This window comes from Microchirus variegatus (genome assembly GCF_963457635.1).
Source record: "Microchirus variegatus genome assembly, chromosome: 1".
NCBI classification, from domain to species: domain Eukaryota; kingdom Metazoa; phylum Chordata; class Actinopteri; order Pleuronectiformes; family Soleidae; genus Microchirus; species Microchirus variegatus.
In genome coordinates this window covers 3,944,744-3,969,559 of record NC_139802.1, presented here as the reverse complement: position 1 = coordinate 3,969,559, position 24,816 = coordinate 3,944,744, and the positions used below count along the sequence as shown (strand labels likewise).

The 24,816-nt window shown below is 39.7% G+C and overlaps 1 protein-coding gene across 1 annotated transcript in view; it reads right to left on the bottom strand.

The window, feature by feature from the left end:
• The window catches only part of LOC310931943 (dynein axonemal heavy chain 5-like), a gene marked incomplete at both ends in the record, with an annotated part of 50,876 nt that extends 26,317 nt beyond the window's left edge, over positions 1-24,559 (bottom strand). The window contains 39 exon segments of the mRNA XM_083895189.1: positions 424-648; positions 788-1,000; positions 1,102-1,258; positions 1,600-1,763; positions 2,315-2,468; positions 2,543-2,742; positions 3,393-3,485; positions 3,607-3,754; positions 3,863-4,101; positions 4,173-4,235; positions 4,420-4,638; positions 4,735-4,970; positions 5,140-5,264; positions 5,372-5,448; positions 5,578-5,752; positions 6,074-6,144; positions 6,228-6,424; positions 7,144-7,398; positions 7,556-7,730; positions 8,055-8,200; positions 8,295-8,385; positions 8,821-8,901; positions 9,482-9,688; positions 9,900-10,013; positions 10,156-10,363; positions 10,583-10,668; positions 10,859-10,966; positions 11,648-11,674; positions 12,018-12,233; positions 12,465-12,587; positions 12,872-12,979; positions 13,071-13,184; positions 13,305-13,481; positions 14,840-14,977; positions 15,084-15,302; positions 16,398-16,573; positions 16,769-16,844; positions 16,984-17,118; positions 24,452-24,559. Of these exon segments, the coding sequence (XP_083751315.1) occupies positions 424-648; positions 788-1,000; positions 1,102-1,258; positions 1,600-1,763; positions 2,315-2,468; positions 2,543-2,742; positions 3,393-3,485; positions 3,607-3,754; positions 3,863-4,101; positions 4,173-4,235; positions 4,420-4,638; positions 4,735-4,970; positions 5,140-5,264; positions 5,372-5,448; positions 5,578-5,752; positions 6,074-6,144; positions 6,228-6,424; positions 7,144-7,398; positions 7,556-7,730; positions 8,055-8,200; positions 8,295-8,385; positions 8,821-8,901; positions 9,482-9,688; positions 9,900-10,013; positions 10,156-10,363; positions 10,583-10,668; positions 10,859-10,966; positions 11,648-11,674; positions 12,018-12,233; positions 12,465-12,587; positions 12,872-12,979; positions 13,071-13,184; positions 13,305-13,481; positions 14,840-14,977; positions 15,084-15,302; positions 16,398-16,573; positions 16,769-16,844; positions 16,984-17,118; positions 24,452-24,559 (5,844 nt within the window).
• Positions 24,560-24,816: the final 257 nt, after the last annotated feature.

Below are 24,816 nucleotides of genomic sequence, written 5' to 3'. Positions count from 1 at the left end.
AAATGAGAGACACAAAGAAGGGCAACACGAGACAACAGTCGAAGTGTAGCAGAGCGGTGGGACAGGACCTGAGAACATTACTACAAAAGAATGCAATATAGAGTGTCTTACATTCTTTTTTTCAGCAGCACAACCTATAGGCAATCTGATGAAATTATTTTTTATGAGCATAAAGTACAAATTAAAAAAAACAGATTGAATTTGTGAAATTGTGTCAGTTCAAATTCTCAGTGCCATGTGAGCACTAAGGGTTAAACATGTTTAATAAAACTTGTAGGTCAATGGCACAGAATCTAAATACAACTTTTTCTCTACATCGTAAAATCCCTAGGCTGCCATTAAAAAAAAGCTTTGAAGATTTAGTCAAATAGAATTGACTGCCTTTGTGTCTGAGGCTGAACAATCCTTAAGACACAAACTCACCAGCTCGTCAAATATGTCCCTCTGGTGGACATGGATGGTAATGAGGGTCTCATACTTGGTCCTCTCCACTGCGCCGAGGTCTTTCGTGGTCATGTCGATCAGTGTGTTGAGCAGTTCCAGAAAGAGCTGGTTGGTTTTGGCCATAATGCGGCGATCGTACCTGGCATTGGTCAGAGCCTCCTCCGAGTCCCTTGTCCATATCATCTGAATGCCTAACAAGCCCACCTGGATCAGGAAGATTATTAATAACTGCATCACGGTCAAATGTGTTGAGGAACGTCAAACTAATCATCGAACTGTTGGTCAATCCATAAAATTAACCTGTTTTCTTATCACAACCGCATAGATTGACCCCAGCTGTTACCTGAGAAGGGAAGGAGTTTAGGAAGTCAATGAGCTGGAAGCCTGTATCTTGGATGGCCATGGCAGCCTGTCGTATCACTGAGTGCAAAGACCTCTGGGACTCCTTCAGCAGAGCATTGAGCCAAAACTCCACATTCCCCTCTGCTGTGACCGGACGCTCCAGTTCCACAGTCTCCCCTTCCCGTGATGAAACAGCCAGAATACGGTCGTATACCTGGGAAAGATGTTTGTGTGAACCTTCATTTTCTTTTCTTTCTTCAAAAATGAGGGGGGAAAATTACACACTTTAAGTTGCTCCATGAAAAAAATACTCACTTTGTCATGGAAATTGACAACTTTGATGTTGTCAAAGACGTTGAGAAGATGGGCCTGGATGGTGTGGGAGTCAGAGGCCTGGCCCAGGATCTCCAGCAGTGCAGGGTCAGAGACGAAGAAGAAGCGAGGAAACTGCAGACGCTTCTTCTCTAAATAGCTGTTTGAAATAAGGTTGGAAAAATAACTCAATTTGAATGCAACTCTATGGGGAAATTAGCTTCTACTTCTCACTTGATTTACAACATCAGTGATCAATTATCCCGAGGAGTTAATGGACTCAATCACAAGTTTCAGATCGTCTCGAATAGAATATAATGTCAATTTTGCAAATCATGTTCTCATTTGGAGGAAAAGGGAAGAGTACATCAAGGCATATGTAATACTATATAATCCTGACATAGCACCAGACTGCAAATCTTGTTAATTCTTATCACCATTTATTAAGAGTCCAGATATTTTTATAGTTTTGACATGATTTTAGATTTGGCTACAACTCACCCCGTCAGTGACTTCTGGCACATCTCCAGCTGTTCAAGGAGACGAGGAAGCAGCAGTCCCATGGTCTCGTCTCCCACACATGATTGGACCACATTTGGCATCTCATGCGCTCGCATCATAATCTTCACCCAGGATTTGTCGATGTTATAGAAACGCTTTGCTTCCTGAGGGATATTGTGTTGAGTTGTATTATTTGCATTTTTAGATGTTTATTTGTCAAAAAACAAAACAATGAATTATCATCATCAAGACAAGCGGTTGTATTAATGTTGTTCCCTACAAACCAAATTTCCCAATGACCATATATAAGATTAGATATGTAAATAAATATTTAGAGTAATTGCTAAATGAACACTATGTTCATATTTCAGCACCAAATTAATTCAAACAAAAATGACTGATGTAGGGAAGGTGAAATAGCACGAGTAAAACAACAGTGCTGCAGAAGAAGAGCCAATAAAACGTTTCAGAAGTAAATTCTTCTGCCAAAAATAAGCATGGACCTTTGACTGCTTATTGCAACTGGGAAACAGAGGGTTGGAGTGGGGTTAAAGACACAATCTAGCCATCTAGAGACTGTAGTAATTTCTTAGAATTCCTCATGGGGGCAACAGAAGTTCCACACTGAAGCTTTAAGCCCGAGTACCAATGACTCCTCACAATGCTAAAGTAAATTAGAGCCTAAAATGAGAGTAATACATCTGATGTATTGTACCTTTGGCATCTGTTTGGCGATGTCTCCACCCACAAACACAGCCTCCAAGTAGATCCAGAGGTTCTGAACCGTCATCCAGCTTTCAATGATGTCGGTGGTGTTGGAAAGATTCTGAACCCACTTCTGAATCTGGGCTTTAAATGGAGTGTTGTACCTGGCGAATAACTCGCATCAGTGAGTGAAAAAAAAAACGAACAATGTCGATGATTAGTTTCAGCAAAGACATACCTGTTGCTCATAAGAGACCCTAAAACCATCAGGCTGTCCTCCATGCTGGCGATGATCTCTGACGTGCTGTCCCCCCTCAGGAGCAGCTCGCCACGAGTCTTAAAGTTGGCAAACGTGAAAGTCTTGTAGTCCCACTCGGCTATCACCTGTTTCAGCTTTTGCTCAATATCTCGCTCTTTCACGGCACTGATACAGATATCCTGCAAAAGAAATGCAAACAAAAAAAAAAAACTTGCTTGAACTACAGCGATGCCGAGACCTATAAACCTTTTTCCTTTGATATTCTGTATACACACCATAGCATTGTTTCTGTATTTGTTCCTGGTCATAGATTAGTTTATTTTTATATCATACAACTGACCAGAGAAAACTGTTACAAATATAAAATGGATACACTACCGTTCAAAAGTGTGTCCTTAATTTTGAAGGAAAAGCACTTTTTTAAAATGAATATAACATTAAATGAATCAGAAATACACTCTATACATTGTTAATTTGGTAAACGACTATTCTAGCTGAAAACGTCTGGTCTGGTGTCAGTATAGAGGCCTATTTCCAGTGTTCTAATGGTACATTGTGTTTGCTAATCACGCTAGAAGGCTATTGGATGATTAGAAAACTCTTGAAAACCCTTGTGCAATGATGTTAGCACAGCTGAAAACAGTTTTGCTGGTTCTTTGACGAAATCATCAAAAATCATTATTTCTAATCTTGTCAATGTCTTAACTATATTTTCTAATCATTTTGCAACTCTTTTGATGAATAAAAGTGTGACTTTTAATGGAAAACACCAAAAAGACTTTAGAATACTAGTGTGCATTATCTGCTTTGACCTGGTATTCATTCATACCTCAATCTCCTCTTTATACTCGAGCAGAGGAGCCTCCATAATGTTGCGTAGCTTGAATGTATCAGTTTCAACTTCAAAGTTATGACCAGTCACCTGGTAACAAAAGCACATAGGCAGGACATTAGATTGTCTGTTCACCAAATGTCAACACAACAACATATTAATACTGAATACAGTAGATAAGTCTGGACAAACAAAAATAAAACTCTCTGACCTCTGTGATTCTCTTCCAGTGGCGCGTCATCATTGCCTTGTTACTCATGAGTTCCAGTAGGGGGCAGCACTCACTGAATTCATCAATAGTTTTCTTAAGGTCCAAAAATGCCTGCCAGTCCTTCAGAGCCTGTGGCAGTTTGCGACACCTGGGCGTTAACAGGTTTAAAGAAAAGGTCTCATTGGTTAATTTCTGTTAAGTCTCGATTGTTTCAGGTTTAGTTTAAACTGGTGTGTCCATGGTATCTATGTCTAACCTTGTCTGAAAGTCCATTAGTTCATTGTTGATCTTTTCAATGTGGATGTCGGCCCACAGGATATCATAGTAACCAGTGACGGTCTCGATGACATTGCTGTAAAGGCCGTAGAGCTTCTGCAGCAGAGTCAGCTGCTTCCTGATCTCCAACAGCTGAGGATGCTGGGTGACAGGAAGTCCAAACAGCTCCTCTCCACCAGAGTATGTGTTGTACTTCCTGAACAGGTTGTCAAACCGATTCTAAAGAAAATAATTAGTTGGGAACCAGGTCAACTTTCAAGTTAATTTAACTCAGATCATTGATAACAAACCTGGAACATGATGAGTCTGTCACTGGCATCCTGAGGAGATAACCCCACCACCATGGGGCCGTCCTGTATGAGAGGATAAGTAATGTTAATCAGCTGTTCCTGCCTAACATGTAACTAAGTCTTTAAAAAAAAAAACCACAGTTTTGACATGTTTTAGCAGGAAAAGCACATTTTTCCTCCTGTGACCTGTCAAAATGGCTGCTTTGACTGTACAGAATGTGCTCTTTTATGTGGAATTTGTCTTCACCGTGTCGTAATCCTGGTAAAAGTTTTGACAGTCTTGCATGAAAGTCTCCACGTTGCTGACCAGTTCCTGTCTGAAGTTTGGCTGCAGGGCCACCAGCTCGTTCTGTATCTCTGTGCTCCGGGACAGCAGCTTCTCCCACGTGTAACGCAGCGTGTCCACCTTGTCTGCCTCTTCTTTTGCTACCGACAGCTCATATTTATGAAGCATGGCGTACGATTCCTGTGAGAAGGAAAAAAAAGATGCAACATCTTCTGCCTGACAACATCTACAAACTGCCATTATTGTATTAAAGTCATTCATGATTGTGTTATTTACCTCTATGGGTCCGACTTGAAAATCAATAGAGATCTGCTTCTCTCTGATCTCCTTAAGTGCTGCCATGGCGATGCGAATATCATCCAGGTCTTTAATCTGTCGATTCAGTTTCTTTCCCACTTCATCTATAAAGGCGAAGATCTGCTCCATCTCTGAACGATATTTCCTGTTACAGTTCAGTCCATAGTCCATCATCCAGCCCTTGGTTTCACAAGTGAGGGACAACTTCAGGTCCGCTGCAGTAAAGAAATACAGGTGAGCTGAAGAAGTTTGACGTATAATGATTGTCTTGTGCTGTGTGTTTACACTCGTCATCAGTAATACAGACATTTAAGTGTTGTGTTTTATTCAAGCATGGTCTTGGTTTCATAACGAAGAGAGAAATAAAGTGGCACTCGGTCCTACCTGTGAAGAAAGCCAAAGCGCCCACTGTAAAAAACTCTGGTTGTGAGTTGATCTCTAGCTCCAGATCTCGATAGAAAAGAATCTGGCTCTCAAACTCTGATAGCAAAGGACTCTCCTGGATAAATCTGTAAAGAACAATGGTTGGTGCTGTTTTAAGTGGCACTAACCTGATGCACAGAAAGCCCACAGTTGTTAGTGTTAACGGTCGGATAAGAGAATCAGTTTGTTATACTTTCGCAAGGTCTCTTCACGGTCCTTCATCCAGATGTGATGGTAACGGTTAAAGCGGTTGAGAGCAGAGGTGACTTCCTGCACATTAGCATGAATAGTGGTTTTACAGGCGGTAAGAAGCATTAACAATGTTAACATGATAAAATAATACTTTTTTCATTGTTGACGACGCAGACAGGATTTAATAGATCTGTACGTGTACTGTACCTTTTTGGTGGAACTGATGGAGACACTGAGGACAGACACCAGTTTCACGATCTCCTTGTTCTCAGATATAGTCTTGTGGTAGTTTCTTGCTTGGAACGGGATGTTCTGAGTCGCAGTTGCTGAAATGTCTGAGGTGCTGCCGTCTGGAGAGAGTTTAGAGGACAAAAAGGACGTTCTATATGAAGCTTTTACAGTGTTCACATTTACGTTCTATGTTCAAACCCCTTTTTTGAACATTTGAATTCACTTCTGAATATCTTGTGTGTACTTCTGGCATTTGTTTTCAGACATACTCCGTTATTTTTCGTTTACTACCACAGTGTTGCTGTTAACTTCCACTCGTTTTGATATGATATTCATTTCCTGTGTGCAGAGTAAGATCTGAACTCGACTATAATGAGAAGCACAGATAGTGGAGCTGATAGGCATAATCATTATTGTGAGAACTCTTTTGAGTTACGCACTACAGTGTCTCAAAATTACCAATGTGTGCCACTTACCAGCCACACTGCATATTGTTGCTGCGTCCTGTTTCAGAGCCGCCATACGTCTTTCATTCATTTTTCTCTACAAATAAAGAAAAAATGGTTACGCTGATGCAAAAATGAATTTTCACGCTTTAACGCTTCCTTCATTAGGTGAAAAACCACCTTTGAGATCCTTTCTTTGCTCCACTGGCTGACCCCTTTGCTGACATTGACCACGCACTTTACAGCCTGGTTCAAAGCCTGCTGTACGTCTTCCAGTGCTGGAAACATGGCCACATGTGGGATGGAGAGATTCACGTTGACTCTGAAGATTGCCGGCTGACCGCTGCTTTCGCCACAGCTGGGTGACTCGCTCTCAACTACAAGGGAAGAGTAAAGTACCACTGACGCAGGGATGATGTGATACAGAAAAGGTAAACACCAACTTCACAAACTAGACAACAAGACGATGCTGGCCACTGCAAATGATCAGAAAGGCAATTTTGCAACTACAGAAATATATATATTGTCCCATTAATTCATTATTTATTACTTTCCAAAATATGTCAATATCCCTAGATGAGTTTAAATTTAAAATTGGCATTATGCTAAGGTGACTGTATGCGTACCCATTATGAATAAATGTGTCACTGCACTACACACACACAGCCTGGTCTATTGTTTTACACCCTCAGGGGCTCAAATACACGTTTTATTTTTTTGCTTTTAAAGGTGCATTACGTAATAAATCTAAAGAAGCTGGCCATAAAAACCTCCTAATATGTCACAGAGAATCAGGATAATATCCATATAACATACTGAACTCACCAACAACAACAGTGCAGCCAAAATATTCGCATTTGGTGCCACCTTGCGCCATCTACCACTCATTGCAGTCAGTAGAGCCTCAGCTGCCGTGCAACCACGGGTTGCCAGTTATGTCTGAGCTACAATGGCGACGAAAATGAAACCTACGTACGACCTCTGTATTTAGAAATTGAGTGTAGTAACCGTTTTTGGCCACATTCTTACATATGGCGCCTTTAAGCAACACAAAATTAAGCCGTTTTAAGCACCAAACGGTAACAAAAAGACACACCCAAGAAAAGCATGGGCGAGGAGCCCTGGACGCGCTTGCGTAGCATCTCCAGGGTGTTGCGTGTCAGTCTAAATAAGGCGTCAACATTGCGGTGGCTGAAGTAAGAGAGCAGCTCCTGGGCCTCTTCCTCCATCACTTCCATCAGATCCCTCTTCTTCCTCCTCCTCACCAAAGGAGAGGAGGGACCAATGCTGGCAGGAGGGAGCAAAGTGTTTCTCGAGAAGAGGCGGCCCTCTGAGCGACCCTCTTCTTCACCTGGGATGAAGAAGATGACCAATGAGGCAATTTGCTCTAACATAACCTTGAGTTGATTACTGAAAATACAAAGTTAGGACTTTTCTATTGCATCCATGGATCTGAGGTGATTTTCTATTTCATTTACCTCGATTTAAAAGGGGGGAAGTTAGCATACCCTCCTGAATGTGGTCCATGATGTTGCTCTCGGTGCAGTTTTCGTCCTCGTCCTTTTCGACCACCTCTCTCTGATTGTGGTCAAACTCCAGCAGCATGTTAATCACTTCATTGGTGGCCTCCTCCACGAGTGAGCTCTTGGTGTTGAGGTTCTGGGCTTGTCTTATGCACAGGTCCTACACGAACAGCATATGCATAGAAAACAAACACATTAAACTTTGCCATATACTGGCCAGTGAACTGCAACTTGCAAAATGTCACATTAACAACAATGAATAGTATTTTTTTGTCAATACACAAACTATGTGAAGCAAAAGTCCAACTGTGCTGGCATCAATTATAATAACTTCATGTACAATTCAGAGCATTGTTATAAACAGTATACTGCTTTTTGTGCAGTGAGTGCGTCAATCACACACACACACATTTTGTTGTGATTAAAAAGTTCAATGTGAAGAATCTAATGTGCGATTCCTATTTATTTGTATGGACTTATTCACCCTGCTGGTCTGAATGAACTCCTCACAGGTGACTGGTTCATCCTCTGGCAGAACACACAGTGTGGTGCCACTCATCTCCTGCAGAACTGCATCTATCCTGTACTCCACCAAGTCATTCACTCTGTCCATTAACAGCTCCAGGTCAACTAGTGGACACAAGGAAACAAAAGAGTGAGAACGCTGTCCGCGGGGTTCATCACCATGGGACAGTGGTATTTTCTTTTCTTTTCTTTTGCATACCCAAAGCCTTGTCGATGTCACTTAGGTACTTCTCTATGTTCAGAGATGTCCAGTTGAGGGAAGTTAAACCTGGTTGTATGGATTTATCCACCTGTAAGTCAGAGGGTGTACATTGTTCTCTAAAAACTATTTGTTTCACATAATGACATTGCACATTGGTATGATCAAACAGAGCAACAGAGTGACCTGTGTATTAGTGACACATACGAAACAAATAAACCAGTAGATCCTTGCAGATATGAAAACAAATAAACTTTGTATACAGTATTTGTCCCAAACACAAAGAACATCATATCATTTTGGTTGTGATTTGCACTCCTTTTCACAGAAATAATAATAAAAAAAACACCCTAATTCCCTGTGATAGTGTTCTAGTTTAGAGTGAACTATCAGATGTTTTGTTTGCAGATTTTGTTATCAGTGGGACGGCATCAATTTGTCGTATCATAATCAACACCCTGAGAGATGCATACATCATTATTCCTTTATTCCACATTAAAACAGGAATTATACATGCACAGCTTACCTTGGCTACATGTGGCATGGCCAGCTGTATGAAAGCAGTCTGAATCTTCGCCCTCACTCTGGTGTTCTCACTCAACATTAACTGTGGGCGAGAGGTTTTTATACAATGATTACACAGTTGGTGTATTCACTCACAGGAGAATAGGCTATACTATTCTCAATAATGTGTTTTTTTAATTCCCTTTTCAGTTGCTCCCCTGCTAACCCTAACCCATATACATTTGTGTATGGATATATGTAATAGTACAAATATGACAAAGACTTATACAGTGATGGTTTTTTTTGTCTTTCAGCACCACCAAGTGGTTGGTTTTAGTTGGTACTGCATCATCTGACCCACACCCAAAAACTTTAACTGAAGGCAGGTAAGAAGATCCTTTGTTTAGTAGAAGTAGGAGATGCCAGGAAGACTTCAACCTCACTTACTCTAATTTGTAATTAAAAGTTGTTTTTTTAACCAATTTCGTCCTGTGTTTTGTATGCAAAAGGTCTTAAGTATAGAGTCATTTGTTTGAGGTTTTCATGATTTCACTTAACCAATATTTAATCAGTCAAACAAGTCAACAAGTAAGCAACCGTCAAGCAGCAATTCTGAGACAAGACATGGAAAAGAAGCTCACTGTTCATCTTGTCTACATAAGCAGGCTGTGTCTAATATCCACCTGTAATCTGCCATAGTTCTTTTTGAAGGAGTTCTGCCTCTGCTGCAGCAGAGCAGCGAATGGCGGGACGTCCAGTTTCATCCTCGTCATGCAGTTTGTCTCCCTGATCTGGGTCCGAATCTCCGGGTCATAGTTGACGAACAGTTCCCCCGTCTCCACAGATCTGGCCAACAGAGAGGACTGCAAGCCAACACGAGCGTGCTCCATCTGGGTAAGATGAAAAAAGATGAGGAAATAGAAGAATATATATATATATATATATATATATATATACTGTATATGATTTAGAGTCTTCAATTTACCTCACTCCAAAAAATGTGAATCAAACTGAACCATTGTGTCACCATACAACCTTGTGTTATACAGTAGCACTATAGGATATGCTTTTACCCAGCCTTCATCTTGATTTTCCCCTTACCGCTTTCATCCAGCTCTGATGGTGGAATATCTCAAACTCCACCAGGACCTTTGCAACCCTATTGAAGTTCCTGATGATCCTTTTGGCCTCCGGTGTGGAAAGAACTCCAGGACGCTGCCCAGGAATAAAATGGCACTGCTTAAATTACACTGACAATGAACTGGGAAGAGATTGGCACTGACAATAATACTGGAGATCATCATCATCATCAACATCAGTCAGCCCAAGGTAAGATTTAGTCTCAGTTCAATATTACCTGTTGAAATAGATCCATAGGAACCTGCATCCTGCTGTACAGATGCCGAGCCCACATTATCTTGCCAGCCACAGGGGGAAGATCCCGGCCAACGGGGGGGTCCAGTTTATGCTTCACGTAGGTACGGGACACTATTTCAATTTCCCGGCCGTAGTTCTGCAGAATGTGCTGATACTTCTCGTCAATGCCCAGGTCTGGGATGCCCAGTCTGTTATTTTGTCAAGTTGAAAATACAAGTAGTTACATAATCATAAAAAAGACAACTGATAGGAAACTGAAATAAATGAGGGAGTAAATTTAGGCTTAAACTTATTTAGTTTTTCCTTTGGCCATTTAATTATGACCTTGTTTCAGCCTGTGATAACAATTAAACAAGTATAATAAAGAACATGCATTGCATGGTTATTAATAATACTGATTTAGTTACCTTTCAAATGTCTTCAGCACTTTTAGAGCTTTTTCTGTATTTTGGATTGTTTCGAAGGTGCTATCCATGAAGCTCTTCAGCTGATTCTACATAGAACAACAAACAAACCCATTAAAACATAAAGAACAACACAGGTCACATTTATTTTCATTTACTCAAAAAGACGTTTTCTCAGCACAAACATTGTGTAAGGACAATTAATCTTACGACACGCAATATAATCCCCCATTAAAACTATACTCCAGTAAATAAAAAGCAAACAACACTTTCACTTACGTGGAGCTCAGATGTGCTTCTGCAGAACTGCTCATAGTCGACGTCAAAGTCAGTTCTTCTCTGGTCGAGGAAACTGTAATGTTGCTTCTTCATGTCCAACACAATAGTCTAACACGCACAAAAAAACACATGAACCTTACTTTTAAATAATAATAACAAATTATACATACAAATAACAAATACGGAAATTATAATAGAGAGAAAATTCCACAAATAAACCTGCAGTGTGTTTTTAACTTAATAAATCACTCTAAATTGACCGTAGGTGTGAATGTAAGAGTATAAAGCTATAGATGATGGATGGAAGTTGGAAAAACACAGGAGCTTTAACAAACTCAGCTTTAAGATGACATCACACAATGAAGAGAGTGCATAACAAGGCTGGAATTTTCAAAGCTAAATAATAATAATAATAATGCATTATATTCGAAGGCGCCTTTCAAGACACTCAAGGTCGCCATACGACAACAAAATAATAATAACAAAAAATAACAGGAACGGGTAGAGAGTTAGAGAGTTAGAGAGTTAGAGGGAGTTAGAGGGAGTAGGCCTGTTTAAAAATGTGGGTTTTCACATGGGAATGTATGTGTTACATGGACAATGGATAGACCGATGGATTTAAAGTACAGTAGGTAAACTGGGAAGCATGCAACACATTTGCTGGGACAAATGCGGGGGAAAATTGTCGAATTTCAGGTAAAATTTCACACATCTGTAAATTTTACCACTGCATGCGTTCGACTCTGAAAAGGGACCATGCATTGCTAAAAGACTGCGGTGAGACGTTACCTCCCATTTCCCCTGCATTTCTGCAGTCTGCACATCCAAAGAGGGGGGGGGAACAAATAGATATGTAAGATTATTATAAAAGGGAAAAACCAATTAGAAAATGGCATAATAAAATGCACAGCCTGAGATTTTGTTCACTGTGTCAAATTAACTAACTTTGTCTCTACTCCATGTATTTAAGAAAAATATATTGAGAAAATCATCAGTGAAATCAATATATCAACATTTTGCACATTCAATTTGTGTTTTTACTTAAATATTAACTGACTTTAACAAGAAACTCCGGCTAAGCTGGAAACCACTAGTATTTCATCTGTTAACAGAACGGCTTTCTTTGGGCACCAATAATCTGATTTAACAGTTTACCCACTTGAAATCTGGTAGCCATGGTCTCCAGTCCGACTATGTTGGAATCCTGCAGGACCGAGTAGGTGGAAATTGTGTGGAACATTTCCAGGATCTTGTTGAGTCGTCGCTGGAACGTGTCAAACTTGCCGAAAATGTACATCTCACTGAAGTCAAACTGTCTCTCTGAGGGAGTCTGCTCCAGCTTCTCTTTTGTTTCATGGAAAACACGCTGGTATTCCTGGAAAGACGCAGTTTGACATCCGTTATCGGCTAAAAATGTAGCTTTAATATCATGACAAAAGAATAGTCTCTGTCTTGTAATGGATCCGTGGAACATTGTTGCAAACACAAATGTTGAAATTAACATATTTCCAAACAGAATTGATGTATTGATTGCTGCAAAGAAAGTCAGAAAATAAGTCATTTACATTATAAAGTATACATTCTGTCAAAAGGTAGTATTTGGTACCTGGTTTAGGTGAATGGCAGCTTTGATTTTATCAACAACAACTTGCTGAGGCTGGTCCCATATTGAGTTAGAGTCATTATTTGTGATGTAGGACTTGCACGCTGTGATCATCTGGTTTGTCACCTGCAGTTTTTGAGGAATATTAGTTAAAAAAAATATGCATTTGATACATGAAACTAAAGTATTACACATTCACACAGCAAGACTGTAAACTAAGCAAAACTATATGCTATGTATAATTTTAAAATCAAGCCAATGTATTTGTTCAACAAGAACAGAAATGTGCATTTTAGTCGTAATTCTTGTTTTTTCAACTCGGTAGGCAAACAGCATTGCAGAAACCCATTGTTCTTTAAAAACATTATTTTCACCATTGTTGTATTATGTGGAATAGAAACCACTCCTACCTTCACAAAAAGTGATGTAATCTTTTCTGATGTGTTGAAGTAGCTGGAAAAGCTGTGCATCATCCTGATGGCATTGACCAAACTAGGGACTGAATTCACCATGGATACCTGGAGTGAAACAGAGACAACGAGCTTGCAAACAGAGCGTAGTTTGAACATCATTTACGTCACAATTTAGGCTCAATTTGCAATTTCTTACAGGATCACTGTTGTAAAGAGGTTCGTAGTACTTCTCCAGGGTGTAAAGGAACTTGACATTGTCCTTGCCCTCGTTGGCTGCATCGATGATTCTGCTGTACAGCTCCTGCCACGGCTAGACAGAACAAACAAAAGATGAAACTGTGATATGATGACAAGAGAGGATTTCGGGGAGAAATATCTGTTCATTGAAGCAGCAGAGACAAACTGGGTGACGAACAGCCATCTATCTGACCTTTATAAGTTTAGATTTGGCCAGCTGGAGCACACCCTGTACGGCTCTGACATCGGGTCTCTTTAGTTGGTCCAAAAGGTGGTTGAAGCGGGACATATGTCTCTTCCAGTGGACCAGCTCTGCCCGAGGGCCCAGATCATCGTCCTCCTTTCTCAACTGTTCACTCTCCACAATGACCTGTAGAATAGAGCAACTTTATAAGTGAGGTTTTATTTAATTTCTTCTTTTGGAAATTGGGCTGTTGGAGTCACATGATAATAATATGACATATTCAAAATAAAATAGAACATTTCTGACACTTTACCGGTGATAAAATGTGCCATAGAATAGATTGAATGTGTTTGTGAGAGTCAAAGTACGGTGCGCTCATAAATGAGTGTAAAAAAAAACAGAAAAACTTTCTCACAAATGTGTTTTAAGCACAAAAGTTTGTCCCTTCCTTTAACTCCATGAGCTGCCAGCTGGCATATTTCAGCGAGATGAGAGATAGCTTCTTAGTAGAGATGCAGGTTATTGGACTTTTTGGCGATAATCGAGATTGCTTGGGCCGATAACTAATACGATATCAATATATACACGTTTTCCCTGCTCCCAACTGCAGAAGTAATTTGCTGTTAGAGAAATTAACATAATATTTTGCCTCATGTCACAGGAGGTGTCGATATTAATGTACTTCATTGAGCAAAATAGAGGTTGTAAAGGGCCAGTATAGAAGCTACCTAATGTGGTAGCCATTAGTCATATCAGCAGATCTTGGTGTGTTTGTCAATAATACATTTTTAGGCCAATATCTGCCAATACCAATATCGTGCTGCTAATATCAATCAATCAATCAATCAATCAATGTCTTTATTTGTCCCCAAGGGGGGGATTAATTTGGCAACAGCAGGAGCACACAAAACAAAATATATATATATATATATATATTTATAACTTTTTTTTAATCTTTTATCAGAATTTTAATCAATTTAAATATTGTGCATCCCTACTTCTTGGGCTATTCGTTTTTTAATCTGATGCAGTTAACAGAAGCAGAGTTTCCTGGGTGCTCAGTAGTAACTATGGTCACTGTTTGTTTTCCATGACATGTGCAGTCATGTGCAAATGTAAAACACCAGCAATACACACACAGATATAAAGAAAAGCCAAGTCAACATGACATAAGTCACAGAATGTGACCAGAATATGCAAGAGAAGAGACACTTGCAACAGTGAGAGTTGAGAACAATTAACTCATAAAGTTAACAATCATACAGACTAAGGTCAGTACAGAGACACAAATCTGATCTCACTGCAGCAGCATAATGCAGCAGCGGTGTGGTCAGGTGACACCAGAGAACAAATCCATCTGCTGACAATAGTGACTGACTGGGTAAAACATTGTCTTAATCAGGATTATTATTTTAAATCATCAATATAAAGCAGGAAAAGACATGAAAGTAACAGCTTTGTATAAGTCTGATTTGTCTGTTGAGTTTGTGACTGAAAAAACCCCAAAGATTACTTCTGATCTGTGGACTAACAGCATGACTCACCTGTTCGATCTGTCTGATCCACGCTTTCATGCAGGTTTCTAGCTTTTCTGTGGTGTCTGAGCTGCCGGCTGCTGCCATGTAATCTGATGGACTTTTCAACGCCCGCATGTCAAATGAGTCGCAGTCTTTCAAGGTAACCTGGAGAAAAGCCACAGGTTACGGTTAATGGGAAATGTATTTACAAACAGACTATTTCAGAGTTTAATAATCTGATTTATTCTCGACAACAGCGTCCGCTTTCTACCTTCTCTTGCAAACACTCCTGTGTTACGGCCAAAACGGACACAAAGTTTTCCAAAGACGATATGAATTCCTGTTTCACAGCCCGGGCCTGAGGGCTGGCCAGTTCCCCCCAGCCATGGTTCATGTTCCTCAGTGTAGGGATGAAGATGTCGGAGAGCAACTGTTCCACACTTTTTAACAAGCCCACTTCTCTTGTGTCTAACATATTGAAACTGACATCCTGGGAAGAGATAGATGCACAAACATAACATTAGTGTCCAATTTTACAAAATCAAATACAATTTCACTCTGTTTAGCCCTTTAAAGCCCAAAACATTAAATAATTGACCGAAAATTCAAATTCTTTGAAAATGGAGCCTTAATTGGTCCTTCTGAACAAACATTTTTTTTTTTTTTTTTTTTTTTCAAATATCAATTTCCATATAGGAGTTTTAATTAGTATCATATTTGATACAGCGGGTCACAATGCTCAAAGATTATTTTTTTTCTTGAACGAAAAATACACAAACAAATACAACAAAAACAATGCAGCAATGGAACTGGCAGGGTGGAAGTCTGGAAGACATAACATTTCAGTTATTTTTACTAATTTTGCGGTTCACACCCATTTTATTTTGAGTGATGATAGGCTTGAAAACAGTTGTCCAGACAAAGATGCACTCTCTGTTCATTCTCACAGTTGCATCTCTGTCGGGTTTCCCATCATTTTATACATCGGGTTTGTCAAGGAAAAAATGGTCACACTGCTCATGTGGAGGGCTCAAAAACTCATGTATCACATATGATACGTTTGGCGTTATAGGGTTAGAGGAACATTCAAAAGCTGAAGAGTTGATGCAGTGAGTAACTTTTTTGTGGTTTTTGCCTCAGTTTGTTACTCATGAATAGAAATCCTTCATCTGAAAATACTATCAGACCTGACTGAGGGATCGTTTGTGTGTATACACCAGCAGTTTTTTGGAGCAGAATTATCTTATTCTGAATGTTTTTGTTGGTGCTCCTTTGTATTTGCAGTCATACGCCAAAGTGAGGCTTCATCAAAATTGTGTGAACTCATTTGACAATGGTTTATATTTCAAGTTACACACTACAGCATTAAGCAACGATATTTGACACCAGAAACTAAGCGTTAGGTCCAGACACACAGGTTCACACATGACTCTGCCTACCAGTTCAGCAGTGTGTATGTAAAAACATTACACTACAACATCTTTTAAACTGTTTTATTAAGTAATTTTGTTAACAGAAGACACAAATTAAAGTTACCTTGTCAGCTTTAATCATGATCATGGCAAAATGGTGTAAACTGACTCACCCTGTGTATGTTCTCGGAGGTGATTGCGTGAGAAGTGCTGTCTCTGGTGAAGAAGACACACAACCCTGTCAGCGCCACATCATTCCCGTCCGTCACAAACACTTTCCTGTTGCAACCAGACTGCTGAGCCACATGCTGGGAGGATGCAGAAGCTGCTGCTGCTGCCACTGCTGCTGCTAAAAAGAGACACAAGGTGTCATCACATCCACCTTTGACTACAGAACTGCTTGAAAGTCAAATTCTAATGAAATTTAATCTGTTTCAGTATCGTTAATGTCAGGATTGCCATTGGATAATTGCTCACAGGACAGAACCTCAAACTGATCATCGTTCTCCTTTGATTAAACACACTCTCAGATTACCTTCTTCACCTGGCTCAGTGTCCTGATAAAAGAACATGAGACTTTGAAGACCCCCGACCATAAAGAACTGCTCCATGCGTTCAATCTGAAGGAAAAGAAAATGAAATTCTCAGCAGCATTAGCCGAAATATTATTTATCGTAGGTACTTACTATACTCAGGGCAAATGTGATCAAACGATCGATTTTCTGCAACTCAACAGGCATTTCTGTGAGTACTAAGTACCTGATTCCCCTCCAGGATGGCATCTTCCACGTCAGATTTCTCCAATCCCACGCATGAGGCAACAATACTGAGGACGTAGTCATGTCTTCCGTCCAGCTGGGCTCGCTTGGCTTCACGCTCCTCCCTTAACCGTTGCTGAAAACAGAACGAACAGACAGCGATGATGAAATAATGTTAGAACTGGGGATGTCAAGTTGAATTTAGGACTCGGACTTAAATAAAATGTAATTAATCCCAGCCGATGTTACAGTATATGTGTGTATAATATATCCTTTACATGAGATGCACTTGATGAGTTCGTTTACAAAGCTATCACATCGTATTTAACTTACCCGGTATGTTGTGATTACACTTTTGGTTATGACGGGTACATTCTGTGTAATTATAGAACACTTTATATAAGGAAATCAAATGTCCCGTCAATCCACAGCATCTTTTTTACACTTTTACAATTGCACACAAACTGAAAAATGACACTCCTTTATGAATTCCCTTGATTTTCAAACCTACATGTTCAGTTTCATACTTGTGAGCAGTGCATCTCTGCCTCTCCTGTGATTCTCTTAGCACCATTCCAAATTCTACACAATTCAGACAGTTTGCTCACACTCACATCAGGCCCCGGCTTCTGTCACGGTTAGTGGCTGTGAAATCAACAATGGGTTGCCAGGTTCTGTTGATTAGTAACATGATCGGCCAATAAATTGCACCAGACCTGGTGTCACATGGTGTGTGAGTTCACAACTGAAGCACATGTGACTGTAGAATGTTCATTCATTCATTTCCTGTTTCGTAGACTAAATTCCGCAGACTTAACATTGAAAAACTAGAGCTATTCAAGTATTTCAGGAAAGAAAAAAACCCAAAACACTCCACACCAATGACAATGAAAAACACCAGCCATGTTTACACACACACACACACACACACACACACACACACACACACACACACACACACACACACACAGGTAGGCCATGTAAAAGCACACCAAGCTATTAGTTGCTAAGCGACCAGCCATTTCAGACTTCCTCTCTGTCAGCAATTAAGGGGTTCAAATTCAATAGAAATATGTTAAATTCCTAAAACCAGGATCATAACCAATAAATTGAAAGAATTCAATAAAAACTTTTTTCAGAATTACAAAAATTAAATAAATAAAACCAATAAATAGAGGAGATAAGAATAACTGATATTAAAACCTAGGAATGCCCTAAAAAAAATAAGAACTGTAAAATCCTGGAAGCTAACAGTTCAGTTTGTTTATTAAGAAAAGTCAGAATCCAATCCAACTTTATTTATAAAGCACTTTAAAAACAACAACAGCTGGAAAGTGCTGTACATCAGAGATAAATGAAACAAATAAAATATAAAAACCTAAAAAACCTGTGTGACCTAAAAGTGATGGAAGTTGGGATAAAGGAGTGCACAAAAAATGTAATGTGCAAGTAAAAATGCACACTCTAGATGTAAAATATGAGACTTATCATTCAGAATTCTTTGTGCCTGAGTAAGTACAGCTTTGTCATAGATTTAGTGATTTCTCTTCCTTGTTTCCAATAACGTTTGAAGCCATTGAAACCTGTCTTTCAATCTTTATTTACTCCAAACCAGGCTACCTTCCCATATCTTATAATGCTTTCCAACACTGCATTGTAGAAGGAGGTCATTATCTGCATGTGTGCGCACATAAACTTACAGAATATACTACACTAACACAAACAAAGTTGAAAATATAGAGCAGGAATGTGTTGTGTTCACTTATCTCATATTTCCAGTCGATTCTAACCTCGATAATAACACAACACTGTTAAAAGTAGTAGAGTAGAATAATAGTTGAGGATAAAGCTCTTTATAAATCACCCTAGGGTGAGTCTGATGTTAGTATTATTATAATGATAATAAGAGTTATGTGGATGGACAGACACTAAACTAGGACATAGACCACTCATGACACCATGACAACAACAGTGCAGCTTGCATGATCTTACCTGAATGACCTTAGAGACCGTTTGTCTCCAGAGTTGCTTTGTAAACACCTGCGACATGACAGCGCCTCGTCAATCCAACTCGAATCCTTCTACATCTTCTCTCTAAACCTTCTCTATAATCTTGCTCGTCCGCGTGTGCGGAGGGAAGCCGTATCCTCTCACCCTCGCAGGGATTAAGCCTATCAAGTTGTCGGCAGTGGACGCCGAGCCAGCTGAACTGAAGCCATTGCCTGTTTTATGTTTAATGGCCATTCCTGTCAACAGCGTATGGGTTTTCAGAGGCTGCTGTGGTCAACGTCCCAACACACAGAAGAACACCTGCAGGTTTATGAGCTGCACGTACAGATGCATCTAAGAGTGTTTGAGGACAGTCGTGTATAAAAATAAGCAGATGGAGAAAAGAGCACTAGGAATACAGCGAATAGACGCAGAGATATCACTGCAACAACATACTATAGTGCAAATAGACCAGGTTTTTGCTATCTTTACTATCAAAAGAGCCCTTTTTAGTCCTCCTTTCACCAAATAAAATGCATCTGTTGTAGCTGCAAAACCTATTTGATCCTTAGAATTAAGATAACTACAAAAGTAAAACTGTTGATAAATGTTGATAACAAAGGGGAAAAAACATTTTATGACCGTTTTTTGTGTTTGTATCAACATAAAGATCTATTTGTGTAATGTGCTATTCATTTCTGTGCAGTAAAACAATCTGCAATATTTGAGCTCAGTCACGTAGGGTCTTGTGAAATGCTGACAGTTGGATAATTACAATGTTGGTTTTATGTTTCTATTGTATTGTTTTATTCAGTTATTAACCGTGATATGTATAGGTTTTATTTACTGGTTTTTTGTATTATACTGTATGTTAATATGCAAATTATGACAGCAAATATCATACAACTTCCATTTATTTGAACTAAATATGTTCAAATCAACAGACGTTTTTCCCCTAAACGTCAGTAATTAAATACAGAAATCAGCTCTGGTGTTATTCCCACGTATAAAACTGCACTGTAGTAAGTTTATAAACTTAAAGGTGCATTATGTCATAAATCTAAATCAACTGGCCATAAAATCCTCCTAATATGTCACAGAGACTCAGGAATAATGTTCATATAACAAACTGAACTCACCAACAACAACAGTACAGACAAAATATTTGCATTAAAAAAAATATTTCGCAGACTGCAAATCATGTTTATGTTTTGAAATCATGTTTTGGCATGTGGCGCCACCTACCGCCATCTACCAATCATTGCAGTCAGTAGAGTCTCAGCTGCCGAGCAACCACGGGTTGCCAGTTAGGTCAGAAAACGAAACCTAAAAGACCTTGGTATTTTTAATTTGAATGTAGTGGCCGTTTTTGGCCACATTCTTACATATGGCACCTTTTAACAACGGTACTTCTCTATGATCAGGTGTTGCATGAAATACATCTTTTTTTTAAAAGGAATAGGACATTCTCCGATACATTGACTCTGTTGTCAGGTGAAATCAAGGATGAGAAGCCTTGGCTTTTACACAGAAATAAAAGCACCGTGATTCCTTAACCGTCCCCCTTCATTTTGCCCCCCCGAGCGTCCACTTTGATACAAACACATCAGCTGTTTACTGAATCCACAAGACATAAATGATGAATCACATTTGGCCAATGTAGTGAGCCAAGAAGCCAGGCTGCGTGTAACTTCAGAACACTTGGGTCACCTTACCTTGTTTTGATAGTCTGGTTTAAAACGCAGCATCGCGTCGTCTTGCAGCCTCTCACCCTGACGCTCCTTCTCAAGTCATTCCACCTTCTGAGACGGCTTTTGCATTTCACGCCATAAGAGCGACAACAAGTCCAACAGATAAGACGGAGCGGGCTTTGCTACAGTATGTGAGCGACCCACGTGAGAAAGAAAATTATTATGAGAGTGTAGTTCCTAAAAGGGGACCACGAACTCGAGCGGTGTCGGGTGACCCACCTGTCAGCCAGGTAATTATCAAGGGTCTGAACTCAGCTTACAAGTCTATTATAACAATGGGATGCAGCGACAAAGGGGCAGTGTATGGATGCAAAGTGTGATCATTATTTTGAAGAGCACAATCTTGACACAAATTCAAGTGTGTTTCAGTGTAGAAATCATTATCGGTGACAAGTCAACAAGCGGTTTTGCCGCCTTGTGTGACAGGTTTTTAATCTGCCTGTTTTTATGTTGCATTTTCAATCTTTTATAGTTTTTTTTTTACATTTAAGGGAAGTGAGAAGTGATGACATTTTGAAATCACATGACTGAAATAGCACTCTTGCCTTTGCAGCAAGAAGACCCGGGTTCCTGGGTTCGAGCCCCGTTTTGAACAACTACGGAACAAGGGTCTTTCTGCAAGTCGTTTGCATCTTTTCCCCGTGTGTGCGTGGGTTTTCGCCGGGTTCTCCGGCTTCCTCCCACAGTCCAAAAACATGCGATATGGGGATTAGGTGAATTGGTCACTCTAAATTGACCGTAAGTGTGAGAGTTAATGGTTGTTTGTCTCTATATGTGTCCCTGCGATCGACTGGCAAACTGTCTCAAACTGTCACAAAAGGCACAACAAATAAAAGTTACAGTACCAACAAGACACAGGTACCACTACAATTGGCTCATAGTGCAAAACATTCTGGTACATACATAGGCTGCCTACAATTACAGCTGTACTAGTATTTGCCAAAAAGGGACACAAAGTGTCGCAAAGTGCCAGAATTTATGGGTTAATGAGCCGGTCCAAATTGCTTGAAGGGCCTGATCTGGCCCCCGGGCCTTAAGTTGAATAGCCTTGTTCTAGGGCATCGGTTCTCAAAGTGCAATCCGCGGGCCAATGGTGGCCAGCAGAAACATTTCTGGTGGCCCGCAATGAATTACAGTTGATAGTATTAATCCAGGAGCTACTAAGCTTGTTAAATGTTTATTGGACATTACTGGATACAGACCAATAAGTGTTAACTATAGAACTGCAATCTGGTCATTAAAATTTCTTTCTGTTTTTTTTCCCTTTTTTTTCCTTTGGCAGCCCTCACTCCAATATTGGGTTCCTAAATTGGCCCTCAGGTATCAAAACTATGAGAACCCCTGTTCCAGGGTGACTATATCTACTTCTTATCCCCATGACCTAATTTGCATTACATTTGAATGAAAACCTGGTCACAGTAAATGCATCTTTCATTATATGCAAAGCATGCATTACAACTGTACGCAAATGAGTCACATTACTCGGACAGCGACTGCATCAGCAGCTGCAAGAATCAGCTCTCGAGTTACAGGACCACATACAGCACAAAGATAAGGCACAGAGTGGACCACACGGGGCATGAATGACATGGACTCAGGCTACCACTAACAAGTCCTGCACCGTGGGCATCAAAAACACACCGAACAGCTTCTTAATCATCTGTATGTCGATCTGTTATATCCACAGAATACGACAAATGATCAATACCTCACATAACGAAGGCAACACACCAAGTCAATGAAAACAGAAACAGTGCAAGTTAAAATTCAAACTTCAGAGCCTTGTATCAAGACGTGACTGACAGATGTGTTAAGGCTCTCAGTGTGTGTGTGTGTGTGTTTTTACGTCTCACTGCAGACTCGTTTATAATTTACAGTCGCTCTCTCCTGTCTCGTGGCAGCTCCCGATCAGACGGTTCATCATATAGAAAGTCAGTCACGGTGAGGTGAGAAAACTGATGACTGCGCTGCTTTTAAAGACAAAATGTCAATCATTTCTCCAATATTATTAAACCAGTCGATTGGAGAGTTGTGCTTTGCTGGACACCACAGTAGGTGTGCGTGCGTGCGTGTGTGTGTGTATCTCAAAATGCAAAATATTTTTTGATGAAATAGTCTTGAAATGTAGGTCATGGCCCAAAGAAGTAGACTGTGGTGGTGATCCTGACATGGCTGTGGATTCTGCTTTGTTTTTCTAGTCATAGTGAGGGGATGTTTCTTTTATACTCTAATGTCTAATACGCAGGACTTTAAGTAAAGTTAATTACTGTCAGACTTGACACTGGATCACAATATCTGGTAGTGGAAAAACCTACAAAAAAGTTGGATTCCTTGCTTTTAAATAACTTTACACCCATAGAATCAAACTTAATACTTTCTAAAATCCACATAGGTCCATAGTAATCAGAAGACTTACATGTAAAATGCTTAAGTTTCAGTAACTATACTCTACCATCTAGTGGACTAAGGATCATAATACAACCACCAGTTTACAGTCTGGAGGGGCTGCTTAATCTATCTGAGTTTACTATACAAACAATATACACGACTGAAGCTTAAGCTTGGCAATTGTGATTTTGTTTTTTTGATGTTGTTTGTTCCTTCATCCCTCTGTGACAGCAAACTATAAATATTTGCTTTGTGGACAAAAGACTAAGAGGATGTGACCATATTGAGGTGTGGGAAATGTGATCAATTTCTTTTTTAATATTGTCTGCACTTAATATTTTATTTAAGTATTTGTTTATTTTATTTAATGCTTTGGGGGTTTTTTGCATATAAAAGTCGAATCTTTGTATTACAGGAGTGTATTTTGAATCCTCATCCTCCACATTTTTAGATTTTCAGACCTTAATATCTTAATATTTTATTTATAAACCGTTTGGTTTTATGTATTGATTCTCTGTGTCGCCAGTAGGGGGAGTTGCTGATTTTGCCAAATATGAATTGAAAGATTTTTCTGTAAGTTTGCAAATCTGGCGTCTGCTTCCAATGCAACAAAAAGTTCTCACATTTAGTTTTACAAGCGTATTCGTGACAGAGTAGAATAAGTAGAATAGCTTTAGTATAGTAGGTGTGTGAATGATCAATAATCATTATTATTGGCAGTAACAGAGGGCCCCAAAATCTAATTTTGCTTAGGGAGGGCCCCATGGAGGCTTGGGCCGGCCCTGGTCAGAACTTATGGAACATGTAGTTTTTATTACATGTAAAATTGATAATATTAAATGTCTGCGTCCACTACACTCTGTGTGCTGACCAGTAGGTCTTATTCTGACTTACTTTTACAGAACTCTATATAGTATAGCTCCAATTAGGTCTCTAAAACAAAGTTTGAGGATTTTCATTGTTTTTCACCAAAAAAATGTGCTTCTAAATTCAAATCAGGCATTGGATCGGAGGCGTTTTACCGTAAAAGACTTTGTAGGGGGGCATTAAAATACTTTGTCAGATAACTTGACCGCAGTTGTATTGCAGCACAGCTGAATCCGCCTGCATTGGTTTCAGCTAGGTGTTCCTAATAATCTGGCAAAAAAGGGGGGAAGATTGAGCTGGAAGATTGTGTATTATTATTATTATTATTATTATTATTACCACCAGTGGCAAAAAAAAAAAAGCAGACAGTGATTTCAACTTTTGCAGACTTTTGTGAAGATACATAGCCACCATTCAGAAACGCCATCACGTTAATAGTCATTATAATATCACGCATGAATGAATAAATCGAACCTTCGTCTCCTTGACTGACTCCACCAGGACAACAGGTTGTTGGATGCTCGTGCTCCTGCTGTTGTTCCCGCTGCTGCTGCTGCTCCTGCTGCGGTCAGTGCGGTGCATCGCGCCCAACATGTGCGTCACTGAAAAGTCCCTCTGATAAACACTGAAAACATTTCAGTTCCTCCTTTACTTGTTAGGCTGTTGTTTGGTCCGTTGTCTGTTGCTCGTTTGGTCAGCGGTGACCCTTTTTTTTTTAAATATTTTGTTGGTGGTTTGGTTTCCATGGTAACGAGGCAAACTTGTGAGAGGGGCAGCAACGGGACTGGCCCTGTAGTGATTTGGCACGTGACCAGAATGTTTTTGTTTACGGAAGTGTA